Below are 17,662 nucleotides of genomic sequence, written 5' to 3' on the forward strand. Positions count from 1 at the left end.
TGTATATCCCAAAGTTAACCTCAAAAGTCTCTGCAAATAGCAATTGTAACTTAATGATGTTTCGCAGAGTCCAAAAGCATCTCACTTTTACTGTCTATCGATCCTCCCTGTGGCTAGGATACCCCACCTCATCTACAAATGCCATATCTCTGCATGAGTAAAAAGCTTTCGTGCGAACGTCGTGTCATGGGTGACAATCTAGTTTAATCCGTTTGTATCCGGTGGTAAGGAACCGGAGCTCGCGAGAGAGATGCCATCAAATGCTTCTAGGGGTGACGACTTCGCTGAAGAGCCACTGGGAAGCGTATTTTAGCATTCAGCGCACAATTAGGGCTTCGATTTAGAGTTCCCTTGCATTGGACTCGACTGAAATGCTGTAATATGGGCCCATTCATGTCGTACTTTGGTAAATGTATCGGAAGGAGCTGGTTGAAACGTGCTCTGGATGCCTAACGCGTATCAGCATGCCCCTCTGCTATGACTTTGAACTGTGTACCAATCTACGTAATGGACTCAACTGGCAGCAACCCTTGGAGCGGAAGCAGGTTCCAACGATAATATGAGTGGAGTGGGATCTAGAAATGGTGAAATATTAGACAGGAGAAAACAACTACAGGCGGTGTGATTCCAACTGCTCTGCACGTCTTCTGAAAGTTTTCTACAGTCTAGCAACTTGCTGATTTTCTCGCTACGTTGCTACCGTTGCCGTGAACGCGTTACATGATACTCCCTGAGCGCCAGCCTGGTACAAGTGGCAAGTATGCTGTCTTCTGTAATTCATGCATAATTCTGCCTGAAGCTAAATCGTGCATGGAAACGTCTAGACAATTAAGTCCTCTACGGAGAAAGAACGTATCTCTTTCCAAGCAACCCCCGCTAGAGAATTCTGAAGTAATGGCTACGGGTCCCAATTCTCCATTCACGAAGGTCCTCATTTGGCCTTCGGCTTATGTGAAGAACTGACTGCTTATTCTACGACGAGACATGTTGCAATTTATCATATCCCCCCTAAGGGATTCTTATATGTCAGACATTTGCGACAATTGCCTGCGGTTGTAATCCTCGTAACGGAGATTATGCGCTTATAATGTATGAATTACATAAGATGACAGTAGGAAATTGTACGGAAGTTATATTTTCTATGTGGTCACGCTGATATGCGTATGCACTGGAGGTCATTCGGGGAAGGTAAGCCACATTCTAAAATCGTTTCTCGTTGTGAATTCGTGACTGCTTACTTGTATTTAGGACTCTCATATATTCCTATCACCGTGTCAGGAAAATACATGCTAATGAGAATGGAGTATTGACCTTCATCGACATCTGGCTCATTGTTTCCGGGAACTCACTACGGTCGCAAATGCTCGTATGCACGACCTTATTCGGGCGGTAACCTGGCCCGTTCAGCTACTAGAATCGCAAGATCGGGACCCCGGAGCTTGTAAAACATGGATGCGCCTTAGTGATTAATGAGGCAACACAGCAGATTGCATGTATTGAACGTGGGGCTTTGTTGGATTGTGGGTAATACATAGTCAGTGCCACTGTCGTAAAACGACACAGAATGCCACAGCTCGTATACGACTACGGAGCGCTTGGAGAGGAACGCTTTGTTTACCAGACGGCACTGTGGGTACAAAAACGGTGGTACCTTACATTTTGTTGATGCATGGGATGCTAATGATACAACCCTACCCTTCCGCGACAAGTATACACGATTTTTAGTACTGTTGGCGCATGCTGGTCGATGTGACCGAAGAGGAATATTCTAGGAGGAGAGAGCGTTTTCGTGGTCAACCTCGCTAAACACAGGCTGCGGGACACTCCATACAGCCATATTGCTGCCGCAGTTCACTGCGCTGGGATTTCGTAACCATATCATAACGACGGTTGAGAGCTGCCATTGTCCAACAGGTAAGACGGTGAAGCATCCACTTTATTCATGCCTACATCAATACCACCCTACACCCGCATGTCTAAGTGCTGTGTTCGATTCCCATATTTGCATTTGTTGGTAAATTATACAGTCTAACACTTGTCTGATATTGGGTGATAGGATTGTAGGGAAGTGTACAAGCATTGCTGCACATGTTGGAAATATCCGCATGCAGTCAGGCATGCCCGTTAAGGTCATGGCAGCGCCGTTTGTGCTGCGTGCATCACGCCGAGATCATCTCCATTGGTACTAAGTGCTGACGTCCTGCTGAGCATCGTGGCTTAGATGGGGGATTTCGATCGCACTTGGACCTGGCACGGCTATAGCCTGCTTCACACATCGTAGCCTTATCACCCACCTGCAGCCTCCTTACAATACCCATCATGATTGCTATTGAAAAACTGAACCAATCCTTATCTATACCAATGGCAATCTTTCGTAGATAAGAAAATCGCCCTCCCCCCAACCAAACCAACTTGACCAGGTGACAATGATTTTTTTCTCTTTCTCCATGGGCCAGAGAGCAAGTATCGAATAATAGATTATTCTATTTCTAGCTTGCAAGACGCTGTGATGGCAAAACGTGGACAGCGGTCAGGCAATTTATCTGATAGCTGGAATCGCAGCAAGCGGCCTCATCTGAATGAGTACATTCGGACGTAACATCGATGTCTGTGAAGGTGAAACCTTCTAGATGCGCAGGTCGATAGAAATCGACCGCCCTCTAATACGTTCCATCCTATGAGTAAACATTTGCCGTTGGTAAAGCCATGATAGTAGTATGTTGCTCATCCAGGAATCCGGTTCAAAGGTCCTTGTTTATATCCCTCTCTTATTTGTGATGATAAAACTACGTGCACATTCCTCCAAGTGGTAAGTTTTGATTGATATCTGCGCATATGATAAGAAGAGGGGTGTTTGTATATGCGTAGAGGTAGCGTGCCATTCTATGCACGGCCTACGGCACGATTCAATAGCAAAAGAGGGGGCGGCGGTTGCTCGCATGACGGTTGCCGATAGAAATGACATTGCAGCCCGACTAAGTGGTGAATTCGCCCGTCAGGATATGTGAACCTATCCATCAAATTACGGCACGATACCAATTCAATCAGGCCTATTATTACATTTCCCCTTACTAATTTTCCACCAAGGAGACCTACACCATTTGCGTTGATTCGATAGCCGCTTTACAGTTATGGGTTTGGAGGATTCAAAAGAATAACCGCCTTCTTGATCGTCATCTACTTACAGTGAAGTCTGGTCTAATCAAAGTCAGTGAAATTTTTATGAAGACCTTTCAGAGCACTTAACCCCTAAGAGCACGTCTCCTCCATCCTTTTGCTTACCAACGCAAGGCCGTGGAATCCACCGTTGCCCCTAGAATCGATAACCTGAAATCCTCAGAGTAAAGAGGCAACAATAGATTTCCTTTCTTCATTCGAACCCTTCTTTCAATCGATAGATCTCTCGATCTTTTGGCCGCTAAAGGACGTGCATACATGAATATGTGTGGTGCCCCTTCTTGAACTAAGTTGCAACAAGATGGAACGATTGAAGTCATTCCCTTGCAAATGTTTAACAGTGGGTCGAAATGACATACATCGTCAGTGACAACCAGACTAAAATGTGAGAAAACTGCTTAGCTCAAAATGGATGAGACGCCAGATAGCAGCGTAAACGTCTTGACAATTGTTCTGCTTAGATTAATCTCGTAAAAGGTCTGTAAAAACTTCAAGGGACTGTGCTCAATCTTTTGAACGTATCGTGACTGATTCGATAAACACAGAATTCGCCCAGACTGCAACTGCATATCCAAGCTAAATATCTTAGATATCTCATTTTCAGACGCATAATCTTGAGAAGGTATGGTGACTGTTTCAATTAAAATAGAAAAACATCCTTTCCATAACTGAATATTCCAGATAGATATGTTTATCGTGACTCATTCGATAAGCAAGGTATTCACTCAACTGCAGAGCAAAGTTAGATATATAAGAGATCTCATATTCAGACACAAAATCTCATTTACAAAATTTATGGTTTCAACGATTGATGTTTTGTTACTTATGTTATAGCCTTTGACCTCTGACCCCTCCTCATTACTTCTGTTTACTGAGTTTATGTTACATTTTTGTAATCAGTTCACTTCAGTTTTTCTTATGTCATACAGTATACATGTACTTTTGTTGACTTTATGTTATTTGATGGTTTTAATTTGTAATGTTGATGGACGACTCCAGGAAGAATAGAGTTATGATAATAATTGTAACTCTAATTGGAGATCGAAATAAACAAAAAATAAATAAACAAACAAAAACATTTACAAACACATAATCAGACGCATATCTATTCAAATGTCAAACACAGCGTGTCTGCTTCGACAAATGCAGATTTTTCAAATCTAGCATTGCATAGCCGAGTTATATACCTCAGATATTTCATTCTCAGACTCATGATCAGACGTATACGCATTCAAACACATGGATGAGTATGCGTCTGACCACTTCAATAAACGCAGAATTCACTGAAACCTGTAACTGTATACAAAATATGATTGATCTTAGATATATCATTTTAGATACATACTCCCATTTTCAGACGCATAATATTTTAAACGCAATGTAGCTGCTTCGGTAAACAAAGAATTAGCTCAAAATTGTCATTGTAGTACCTACTGGCGGATATATATCCTAAATATCAGTTGATTTTCTGTCGATTAATCTCATTTTCATCCTCTCAATTTTGCAAACACATCTTGACTTTGATAAAAATTCGCTAGAACTTGCCAAACCATGATAGATATATCATTTTCAGACTATTAGGCTGCATTGTTGCCAAATTGCTTCGTCTCGCTAATTTTGCTTTGACAATGTCTGTGCCCCGAGCACCGACCTACCTAATTTAATCCTGACTCTATTTGACCTTCCTTCAATACATTTTTTTTTCAACAGAAGACTATCGAATTCTCATAGTATCTAATGTTCTCTGCTTGACAATGGCTTAAATCCCATACCGAGTTTTCTCTCTGACCCCCCACCCCACCCCCACTCAACACCAAACATCTGCAACGCAGAAGATAAAAGAACACCGCGCGTATGACCTCGAAAAAACGGCTAGACGAATTCATCTTCTACCGTCGGGTGATAAATCAACCATCGGGAAATAACAGGTGACCACCATATTTGCCAAAACTTGATATTGCCTCCGTGCCTTTTTATTGTCGACCGAAATGAAATAAATGGGCAACCACAATTCATATGTGACGTGTGATATGAACTCTGAACACAGAGAAAGTGAAGTTTAGTGGATTTGTTCATATTTCTTTTACAGAGGTCAGGTTTAGAGTCTCTGCTTTGATGTTTTAAAGTTTGAATTGCATTTTGGGTTTTACTGTTTATAGATTTAGTAGAGAGAGCCTAAATTTATAGCCATCGTAAAATGAAAAGCGTAATTATGCAATGGTGATACGATAATAGATTTCAACCTCCTCTGGGGTTTAGCAAATTATACATTTATAAGCTGTTCAGACAATTTTTACAGGTATCCTGGTTGCAATGTTTAAAAAAGGCATTCCATTTGAAATTATGCGTCATATGGAAAATAATTTTACTTCAATTACAGTGCATTCTACTGGTGGTCTGATTTAATGAAAATTCAAGGGTATTTTCAGCTGCACTGATAATTTACACAAGGTTTCTTTTATTTCCCGTAAATGTCAGAAATGTTGAAATATTAAAACCGTGCCCAAAGCAATTTAGAGGAATTCTCTATAATCTAACAAATGACGTGACACCAGCAGAATTGCTTCCCATCTATATCCAAACACTCTCATGACAAGGACGACAAGCAATCATACCGTGATTTATGTTGAGCGTGTTATCTCAGCGCCGAGGTTTTTCGCTCGACCACCAAGTAGAGTTCCTCTAACGCCCTTTGGCGCACGCGCTAAGTGAAGTTTTCCACTAGAGATGGCGTTTTTGGAACCGGGCCTCTTGGCTAGGGAGTGAAAACATTTGTCTAAAAGCCCTGGTGTCAACCCCATTGCGGATTGAAACGTTCACATTATAACGTAATATATTTGCAGTCGTTTTCGTAAGGTTTTCGGGTCTTAGGAGCAAAGTTGAGTGCATTTTTTCAGGCCTATATGATGTAATAAATGGGATCCATTCGTGGGCCCTCATTCACTTTATTCCCTATGCTATAATCCAAGGTATGACATATCGGCCGCACCGCCTTCCAATTTCCCAACGCCCAATGTAATAACGCCACACACGGTATCTGCGAATCTCAGGAAGCTCAGAGCCATTCGGAGTGGAAATTCACTTCTCTCCGCGCGTTAATTGTATTCTTGCGAGCCATATCACATCAAAGGGATTGCGAGTATACTTTTGATTGGGCTGCAAATTGCCGCGTTATGTTGGAGGTTGGGATCTAATCCTTCCACCCAGATAGGCCTCCGCGAAAGAGCGTAACCACATTATCTTCAGTGCAATGCGGAGCACCGGCCCAACTATCAATTATATACCCGATTGGTTGGCTGTGTGTGTAGACAGGTTTTTGGACGAGATCGATAGTCGAGAGGCGCTCTTTCTACCACGGGATCAGTCTGAAAGCTTTGAATTTGATGGATGGTCTTCATCTAGCATACGCACGGCGTCCTTTTCTAAATGTCGAACATATGTACGTCTACATTGAGCAAGAGCTTCTGGTAAAAACCGCGTTGCACACAAGAACTGTTGTCCAATAGCGGCATCAGGAGGACTGATATGTATCAACCGGTCGTAAAAAAGGACATCGGAGCGACTGACTGCCATCACTTCTTAAGACCTGCAGAAGATGCTGAGACATTAGTGAGGACATTATGTCAATAAGTGACCATTACAGAGGCAGCCTTCCGTATTCAATCAAGGACCTGTCATCTTATGGCCAGTTTGCCGCATCTGGCTGTAAAGGGAGGTTAACCTCCAGCGTATCACACATAGTTGCCATATCGGATATTGCTTTGGACATGCTTCAACACGACACATCAAAGCATCGAAGGCTGACCTGAACGGTTTTTTTTCTGCTGGCTCTGCATTTACGGGCTTTTAAACTTGTTTCAGGATTGCTGATTTGATAGTTCACTGGCCTCTTACTCACCAGAGCGGTCGGGGATTGACCTGGAAGCAGCCATGATGGTAAACTGGAGAACCAGCGGTCTTCTTATCGTCTCTTTTGTCTTTGGTATGTACATGTTAACTTCATTACAAACGCATGGTAGGTAAGGAATAGCTATGATGATAATAATGATTGTTATTACTCCACTACAAGTTAATTTGGTTAAAAATGTAAACGTTATTCATAGAGTGATAACTAAATTATAGACTCTTGTCTGATGAAATAGCTATGTGAGAGCATTAGAGGCAAAAAATATGTTACAGCTATATGTTGCCATCAACAGCTCTACTGCAAGACAATTTGGTTTGATTATAGGTAAAATTCCAGCTATATCTAAATGATAAATGTCTTTTTCGATGTCCGTTTGGAATAAAATATGCTTATCAGTATATTGTAAATTATGAAATTTCAAGGGGAAGAAGCATATGAGTAGCAATGATTTGTCGTAAGAGCCCCTTTGCTATTATGCTGCAATAACATTTTGCTTTATCTTTAGTTAGTTATCTGTCCAGTTAGTTTCCACTAAATGATGAGACTCTCTTTTGCGATGTTTTTTTGTTTGTTTCTATTTATAAAAGCTCAAATCTGCCTGCAGGCCACTTTACATTGAGGTCATGAGCGACGAGGCAATGGTCCGACAACGTATATAACAGAGATGCAGTTTAAAGTCCTAATGAGTCTTATAGGCCTATATACCCAATTTTACATGCATGGTGCAAAGCAAATAATAGCGATGATTCGAGTCCATTCATTTCGATACTTTGTTTAAAACTAACTCACTTTTCTATAGATAATCAATGGTGAAAGCTGGAAAGTTAGATTTAATTAAGCCATGCCCTCAATTGCCTTTCTTCCATCAATGGACATCGGTAGTGTTGCTGTAAAAGTCCCGACATCACAGCAACGCTAAGACAGTGGTTATCGACCTGTAGATGTAGCGCTGTGTCCGGCCTGAAAGGTTTCTAAAACATATTCCTACTCAGGCAATCAACCTAGATACATAAAATGGAGAGCTTCATCATTGGCTAGTTGGTACCTGGATGTAGTATAAGGATGAGACAACCGTAAAGGTAGTATCTCACTGCACTCGTGTCGCTCTTGCGTCACTGCGGAGTTCGAATTATACTCAGAGTTTCAGAGTTATTTCAGAGATAAAGAACATTTTTTCCTTCTTGTGTATTTTGTCGTCTTCCAAGCCATGCTTTCACGTATTACGCAATATCTAAATTACAACAAAAAAAATGGAGAAAATAAGAAAACAGTGAGGCAGTGAACGAACCCCGCAGTGACACCAGCATGTCGCAAGTGTGTTGAGAGTGCGCCTTTAGAAGGCGACATTCTTTAGGAAGTGACTCATGGCTCGAAAAACCATTATTGCAATATACACCTGTGCAGTTAAACGTAAATTCACTTGAACATAGATTTTACCTGTAACACTCCTTTTCTTGTGATTTCATTATAAAGTCATGAATGAATGCGCACTGACTTGATTATATAGAGGACACATGGCAATATCATACAACGAAATTACAAAATGAGCGAATATAGGCCATAAATTGTACAATATTGGGGAATAAATTGTGATGATGATAAAATACCAATTTGAAAGTCAATGCTTAAGTCGAAAATGAACGATGCAAATAAAAAAAACGAGGCAATTACTATGTAATACCATGTTATGTGGTCAGTCATTTGTTCAACCTTGTTTGTTTGCTTTAACCTTAAAGTTTATTTTTTTGCTGGCCACTTATATAGATTTCAAATACTCAATGTATGGGCCAGTGCAGATTAGGTGGACGTAGACATAAAAAAATCCTTTGCAGATTAAATTTCACATGCACTAACCGGTATATACCCAGTTAGTTCGGTACTTAGGTGTTGGTGTAGGTATAAGTGTAGGTGTACGTGTAGGTGTAAGTGTAGATGAAGGTTTAGCTTTAGGTGTAGGTTTAGATGTAGGTTAAGGTAGACATCAGAAGGTCATGTACAGCTCCAAAATATACATGAACTAATGTGTCTAGACACTTTACATGGACAATTGTAGGTTAGGTGAAGGTATACATTAGAAGTTACTGCGCATCTACAATTTCATCTGCAAGATCCTAGATACGCAGATGGTATTCTAAACCCTAGTTAGATGATTCATACACAGCCAACTGTATCTAGACTAGACATCTGTGGCTTTTGTAGAATCCCCACATAATTGCATTTTAATCGACGTATTCTTTTAGTTTCCGTTGCTGTATTTTGCAAATTTGCACAGTGACACTGTTTTAGTTGTTTTTTTTTGCATCATGACAATTCAAGGCCAAGTAAACTAATTTTGTCCACGTTTCTTTAGCACATATGGCCAATCCGCATGCTTTATCTCTTTAAATTGCCCGGTATACAAGACTGTTGTTATAGAAGCAGCTGGTGATAAAATTATACTGTCTGCGGTTAGGACGAATACTTCCCACCAATGGCTGTCAAAACAGTTTACCTCAAAGTCATCCAGACGGCGGTATTAATGATTTAAGAGATGAGGAAGAAAAATTGAAGGGGCAGCCTGACGGAAAATTAGTTTTCTTGTATTACAAGTTTCGTATTACTCTTTCTTAAACCCTATCATTTTTCAAGGGTATCAAAATCATTTGTCAAAGGTATCAAAATCACTCAAATGAGCAGATGTCCATATGGTGCTCGCAGAAGCTACAGACAGTGCAATCACTATTCGCCTAATACACTCATTAATATCAATTAGTTTCTTGATCATGGCACCATGTATGCGTCGGCTGCTGCAATTCTAAATAACAACTTTTAAGACGAGGACAATGTGGAAAGTCAATCTTTCTTACCATAGCTTTACATTTTGTTATGTTAGATCAACACTATAAAATTGCATAAAAATTCGGCAAATCTTTTTTTCAAAGTCTTCTAGCTGTAGCTAACCCGTCTTACACCACTATTAGTTTTTTTTAAATAAAAGATAAAAAACACTATCAGCAACAATGTACTTCACCTTCACGGGGGGTGACTACTTTTTTCACTTTTATCACTTTATGTGTAGCGTTTTACTGCGCAATACTTATCTATTATTAGCCCAATGGGAACAAAAATGCCAACAGTTATTCTAATAATGAGTAATGTTTCTTTCAGATCGAAATAATGGAGTGACCCATATTTGCGATGATTTGTTTTTTCTTTCCAGAACAAATGTTAACATGTTAGCATAATCGATAACGTTACAGTAACATGCTCTTTGAGTGGCGTTATTATCGTTATAACACGTCTAGACAAGACGAGAATTAGGTCAAAAATCCCATAAAGATTGTAATTTATAGCCGTGGTAATTTGTCACATTATGACGTCAAGAAAGCCTCCGTAATTGATTATACGACAGTGCCTCTTCTGTATACTATTAACAATGCAATTAGATGCTAATTGTACATATATTGATTTATTTTTTAAACCTGTATTGGGAACAATCGCTAACAATCTACCATTATAATTGCGACATGTATTTTAAGAAGAAAGACTATTGTTCTGTGTATTCCGCAAAATTTTATTGTGAACCTTTATGATTGTTTTCTTACATTTTCTGCATTTGTGTGATTGTTTTAATGGTATATGATTTGATAAATAAAAATGTAATAATGAATGTTATTCTGCATGCCGTGAATTTGTTAGATTCAACAATGAAAAAATAAACATCATGTTTGTTTCTAATAATTTGCTGTGGTCCAAGGACTGGTAAAAGTATACATAAGTCATTGTTCATATTCGGTCTTATGTTTTTGATTAATAATTGTGTGATAAGTATTTTATCTGCTTCGCATTTTGACATTAATAATAATTCACAAGTATGCTATTATGTCATTTCTGTAATCCAGCTTTATGTATTATCTAATGTGCTTAAAGATGAGACTTCTCGTAAAGAATAGATAAACATTGAAGATTATACAATGTGATTCAAGTCAATGATGTATCCCCTTGTGCCCTGTTAAGCACTGGTTGAAAGCAGCAACACGCCCTACCCCATGACCGTCAGGGGGATGGTGGGCGACCGTGTGACCCTCCGCGGGAAATTCCAGGAAAGCCTGGCGGGCGTCATCGCCATAACCTGGAGTAAGATAGACAGCGCTGACGGTGGTTCCAGGAACGCAGTCGCCATTTGGTCTCCCAGTGGCAAAGATGCTAGAGATATGACCTTTGACCCCTTGAAGGAGAGGACAAGACTAAACAGGGATGGTTCCCTGACGCTACAGCCCGCCATCTCGTCTGACCAGGGACTTTACGTACAGACGGTTCTGATTGATGGAGTTGGGCAAAAGGAATATTACGTCGCGGTGGAAATTCACGGTAGGTTTCCTTTGCTTTATAAGTCATTTTTTGTATCCCTGAAAGGTCCCATCTTAAATAGTAATTCCGATGACTAAGGCTATGTTCTGCAACGTCTTGCCAGAACCAAATCAAGAGCAAGTGGCCCACTCGATGTGAGGACGGTCATGAAACGCCTACATAATTACCAAATAATCCACCGAGTGAGCGTAGCAAAACAGAAATAGATGGTGAAAAGTGACAGCAGTATAGAAATGTGGCAATCCTAAATCTATATAATTAAGTTAAGTTATCAAGTGCTTTCACATAACATGTCACCAAATTATGGTTCTTATAGCCCCTTCCACCAGACTCTAGACGTCCAGTTTTTAACACCTCTAGCTTTACGTTAAACTTTGAATTCGCAACGAACCAACGAACACATAAAAGGACTTAAGATACACACACTGGAAACCAAGGTCTCACAGTTTGCTGATGATTCTAATTTTCCTCTGCAACCCGAAGCACAATCTCTAGTAGCCCTCGTTGAAGATTTAAAGAATTTTTCAATAATTTCTGGCTTAAAACCGAACTTTGACAAATGTACGATTTTAAGAATAGGCTCTTTAAAAAACACAACTTTTTCTCTCCCTTGTGATCTTCCTATCAAATGGACTAATGGCCCTGTACAACTTCTAGGGATTATGCTGGGTTTAGGCACAACTGGTTATACCGAAAAATTAGATCAGAATTACTGGACAAAACTAGCTAAGATAGACAAGATCTTGCTCCCCTGGAGAGGACATTCCTTAACACTTTTTGGTAAAATTGCCTTGGTGAACTCCCTAATAGTATCACAATTTACATATCTATTCATGGCATTACCTTCTCCTAGCGCCAAGTTCTTTAAGGAGTATGAGAAAAAGATATTCAATTTCATTTGGAATGGGCGCCCAGAAAAGATTAAACGCAAGGTTATATATAACACCTATGACTGTGGTGGTCTGAAATTAATACACTTACCCACTTTTGATCTCACTCGTAAGGCATCGTGGATACCTAGACTATGGCAAGCAAAAACACCTTTAAGTAAATACTTGACTGATTTCCCAGATCCTGTATGTAAACTTTACCCTTTCTTGCAATTATCTAAATATCATATAGACTGTATTCTTACTAAGTTTTCTCGGTCTGTTAGTCCTTTCTTCATCAATGCCCGTAAAGCATGGCTTTCCTTCCAATTTAAGCCACCTGAAACACACCAGGACATACAATCACAGCTTTTATGGCTCAACTCAAATATTACTATAGACAGCAAGCCTATTCACTTTAGAAAGCAAGCTACTGGTCAAATATTATTTATAAGTGACCTTTTAGATACAAATGGAAAATTTTTGTCATATAAGGAATTATCGCTGAAATTTGGGAAAACTCTTCAAATGATGGAATATAATCAAATAATCTCCGCTATCCCAAGCACCTGGAAAAGACATCTTAAGGATAAACCACTTACTATAGGACCTAATGCACCCTTCATATCAAACTATTCCTGGTTGGGGGCACGTAAGATAAATAAAGATATATACATGACAACTCTTTTAACAAATAACGTAGTCCAAACCCCAGTTAAAATCCAAACATATTGGGAAGAAATACTTGACATAATAATACCATGGAAACAAGTTTTCAGACTGGTATACAAGACTACAATATGTCCGAGACTAAGATTTTTCCAATTTAAGATGTTACATAAATTTCTACCTACCAGAAAAATGTTATATATTTGGAAACTCTCGGACAGCCCTATTTGCATACACTGTGGAAATGAGCAAGAAGACACACTGCATCTATTTTGGGAATGTCCAAGAGTTTCCCAATTTTGGAGAGATGTTAAGAAATGGCACGAACGAGTATCGAGTGAACCATTACACATAGATCTAGCAAGTGTAATTTTGGGTGATCTAACAGTAAATTCTCCTAGGCTGAACAATACACTAATATTAATGGCAAAATTTTTTATTTACAAACAGCAAGAAAAACACCTATCATTAAACCATTTTATCTCATATATTAAGACTTCTTACAAATTGGAATTTATAATAGCTTCCAGAAAGAACAAATTGGCAGTTCACTACAGTAAATGGGGAGAAATACTTCACATCATTTCTTAAACCCCTCTATTTTCTTTTTGTCTTTTGTTACTCTTGTGGTTTTGCATTATTCAATTATTTTCACTAGTATTTGAAGCGAAATGTTGTATTGATGGTTTCTTATGTGTCTTTACTTTATTTGGGATTATTCTTGTTTACAATTTACCATTAATTTACACTGATGTTACTTTTCTTATGTAAACGATACTACCTTATACTGCTGTATTAGTTTATTTGGTTGGTATTATTTTCTTCCCGCTGTAGTATTGTTATCTATTTTTGGATCCGTGGTTTATGTTTATGTTTTGTCTCAGTTATTGTCTCCATCTCTATTGTCATTATGTATTCTTCTGTTATTTCTGTTTATTTGAAATGCAATAAATATAAAAAAAAAAAAAAAAAAAAAAACTTTGAATTCGCTGTCACCATGGGGTGGGATGCTGTGAAAACGGGTCTCACTAAATACCAAATATCCGAGAACTACCGAAAACAAACGAACACAACCACAATCTTTTGTTTTAGGTAGATTTCAAGTTGTTTTCGGTAGTTTTCGGTAGTTTTCAAGTTGTTTTCGTTTTTTCCGTAGTTTTCGGTATTTAGTGAGACCGGTAAAAACTGGTTCCCCACGAACCAAACTATAAATAAGCTTTTATTGGGTTGATTTCCCATATAGCATCGCCTTACATTGATTCACATTAAAATCCTGATCTTCTATAGGATCATCTTGGCACTTCTCATGTTTTAGATCAATCTCATGGCTTAAGGGTGAATCGGCACACGCTCACGAGGTTCTCAATCAATCCATGGCAGTGACAGACTGGCGAACAGAAATCCGTTATTGGCAAAAACTTTGGTCACACCACAATTTATTTGTTGCTTCTCGGAATTTTCAGAAAAAAATGGACCGACTGGTTGAAATGAAATAAAAACATAACAGCGTTTTTCAAAGCGTAAAGATATATGGCTGAAATAGCACAAAATAACAACAGACTGAGGAATTGTATGGCACGTTTCATGCAATGGATCCCTCATTTGATTTGTCAGAAATGTTTTGAATAAAAGACATTGTTTTTAGACTGAAATTATGTTCTGTATTGTAATATTCACAGGTTCAGTGTGATAGCAAAACCTGTATTGTTTACTCTTGGGACTTTTGGGGGGGGGGGCGGTGGTGGTTGACAAAAATGGACAGGCGAATATGAGAAACAACAAATAAAATTAGTTTGGCATTACGATATATGATTACCTCTTTACGCCCAATAATCAAAATGGCGTACAGCACAATATTGACGACCTATTGCCGAAAGGAGGCAGGGTATCTTATGACCGGATTATATTCTTTCTAGACTTTATTTGGGAGGAGGGGGGGGGGGGCAAAAATGGATAGGCGAATCCGATAAGCAACAAATAAAATTGGTGTGGCATTACGACATATAATTACCTCTTAACGCCCAATAAACAAAATGGCGTACAGCACAATATTGACGACCTATCGCCGGAAGGAGGCAGAATATCTTATGACCGGATTAGTTTCTCCCGGCTTCTCACTTTCACAACTGATCCCCCCCAACACGCAGAACGTGACCATTCAAATAAATCCAGGCTTCAAATTAGCGTCAACAAGACGACTAGCTTGTTTTACCGTGCGTGCTTTGAATCCACTTAGAGCTAGCTGATGGTAAATTGGGCTAATTCTACAGAGAGCCGAAACGATTTTATCAGAAAAGCTGGCATACATGTCAGTTCGTTTAGTTTGTCCCATGTAGCCCAATCCTAATAATACTAGGCTTCAAACTTTAGTGTAGTCTTGCAATTATTTCATACAATATATTTGTGTACGCTTTGTGTATTGGACATATACTTGCAGAATTGTGTTATAGATATATGCATGAGAAACAAAATAGACATTAGCAAAATCTTCTGCTTCTTTAGTCAAATATGATAGCTTAATAATTAATATGATGATTCTATAAAATTATGTGCCACTTTTATTGCATATTTGTCTTCCAATTTTCAAACTCTAATTACCAATGGCTGACTGTGATTTGCTTATCTCGTGGAATGTTCTTGTTTAGTTCTAACCCCTGCGTGTCACGACAGTAAATAATTACATTTGCATAATCAAATCATACATTAAATTGCAAATAATACCATTAATACTTTATTGCGTCGTTGTGCAATATGCACTGACAATCTTTGTAATTATGACGAATATCAATGGTGCAATTCTGATAACATAAATGAGATTATTGTGATAGAAATAAGCCCAAGAAAATCATTATAATATCAAAGCTGCATATAATCATGTGAAAATTGTTATTAATTTATTGCAGTGTCTACGTACATAACAAATGTATACCAACATACTACTTCTTTCTTATGGCAAGCGCTGAACTTTTGCACGAATGTCCTTAAACTAAATTCTAATTTAAGACGCAATGTCAATGGTAATGACATAATCGTCCTCGCCACCATTGTGACTAAAAGGCATTATAAATTCCATTAAGACGTTAAGAGTGCATAGAAGCTGCATTCATGTATTCTGTTCTATGCGAATTGACATTCCCTTTTCTCCCCGTGGATGAGGGGGTGAGTTGTTGTTAATCATCCCATTTGCTCTAATGGGCTTTGCATAAGGGACCTGGATAACCCACTATTGTTCCATGTAATACTTGGTACGCCGAAGATCCCATGGTATTACTCATTACCAGCAGACTATGCCACAGAATATTTACAATTCTGTGTGTATGTGTACATGTAGGACCTATGCTTCTCATTAGGGATGAGGTTACCATTGGCAATTCCAAAAGGCTATTACCTTAGCCAAGAAGGTTATGTTTTGGGTAGCGTTTGTATGTAACTTTCTATGTATGTATGTATGTATGTATGTATGTATGTATGTATGTATGTATGTATGTAGAAGACCAGCATAAATCAAGAACGCCAGGATGGATTGTATTGGTATTCGATATGTTTTAACGTGTAGTTGCATTTGCATCAGTGTTCGCCCTCTGTCGAGAGAAAAATGTGTTTTTGACTGGTTTTCGGTAAAAAAAAAACTTGTGTGGTACTTTTGTTGAATATGGTTGTTGATGCAAATCTTTGTTGTTTATAAGGGACCTGAGCAAAGAAATATTGTTTCATGTAATGCTTGGTACGCCGAAGATCCCAGTGTATTTTACCATTACCAGCAGACTATGCCACGGGATATTTACGATTCTGTGTATATCTGTACCTCCAGGACCTCTGCTTCTCATTAGGGATGAGGTTACCATTGGCAATTCCAGACGTTTATATAACGTGGAGCTGCATTCGCATCAGTGCTTGCTCTCTAATGTGACTTCTTGCTGGTTTTCAGTAAAAAAAAAGATACTGGTTATGAACACCTGTTTTATGTGGAATTTTGATCAACAAATGTTTCTCACAAGGACTCCTACTAAAATTTCAACAACCGAGCCTAAACATATGGTATGTCCATTATTTGGTTGCTCAAGTTGCTAGTTACAAATGCCATCTGTTGTAATAATGGCTGTTCTTTTATAAATGCTGTAGCATACTGAGTCCAAGATATGTTCTGTTCTCTGTGAAGTAACTTTGTGTAAGTCCCATCTAGTCTGTTTTGCAGTTGGCAAGTAACTGTCCAGGTTTCAGCATTATGCAGCAAAATAGGTTCCACTAGAGTAGTAAACACTTGGACCTTTAGCTTGTTAGGGATGTTAGACTTCCAGATTTTGTCCAATTTGGTGTATGCAATTGCCTCCCATGCTAGGGCTTTCCTAGTTTCAAAGTCCAGTAAAATAACGTTCACTGTAGCAACATCTCTCTTAGTCAGTAGTATCACAATTAGGCATGCTCGGCTAACATAGTGAAGGCTGCTCGGAAAATCCCCGCTAACGCATTTAGACAGGAATTGTTTTGATCCACTCACACCAAGAAGGACCCCCTATTGGTTAAGTGTCAAGGACGTATGTGTTATTATAGGCTCTCGTTAAAAGTTATCACTACTAAATTCCTTGACTTCACGCTTTATAGTCCGACACAGCATGCTTCTGTAGTTGAGTATGGTTGTATGGAAGCAACTGATTGCTATAACAGGATACCAGAATACGCTTCGACAGCA

The 17,662-nt window shown here is 39.0% G+C and overlaps 1 protein-coding gene across 1 annotated transcript in view; it reads left to right on the top strand.

The window, feature by feature from the left end:
• Nucleotides 1-347: 347 nt before the first annotated feature.
• Nucleotides 348-17,662, top strand: part of LOC118432396 (hemicentin-2-like) — a 35,738-nt gene continuing 18,423 nt past the window's right edge. Inside the window, exons 1-3 of the mRNA XM_035843950.1 lie at nt 348-1,914; nt 7,039-7,159; nt 11,081-11,434. Coding sequence (XP_035699843.1) covers nt 7,108-7,159; nt 11,081-11,434 — 406 coding nt within the window. The 5' untranslated portion in view covers nt 348-1,914; nt 7,039-7,107. The remainder of the gene's footprint in view (nt 1,915-7,038; nt 7,160-11,080; nt 11,435-17,662) is intronic.

The sequence above is a fragment of the Branchiostoma floridae genome, chromosome 15 (genome assembly GCF_000003815.2).
Source record: "Branchiostoma floridae strain S238N-H82 chromosome 15, Bfl_VNyyK, whole genome shotgun sequence".
Taxonomy (NCBI): Eukaryota; Metazoa; Chordata; class Leptocardii; order Amphioxiformes; family Branchiostomatidae; genus Branchiostoma; species Branchiostoma floridae.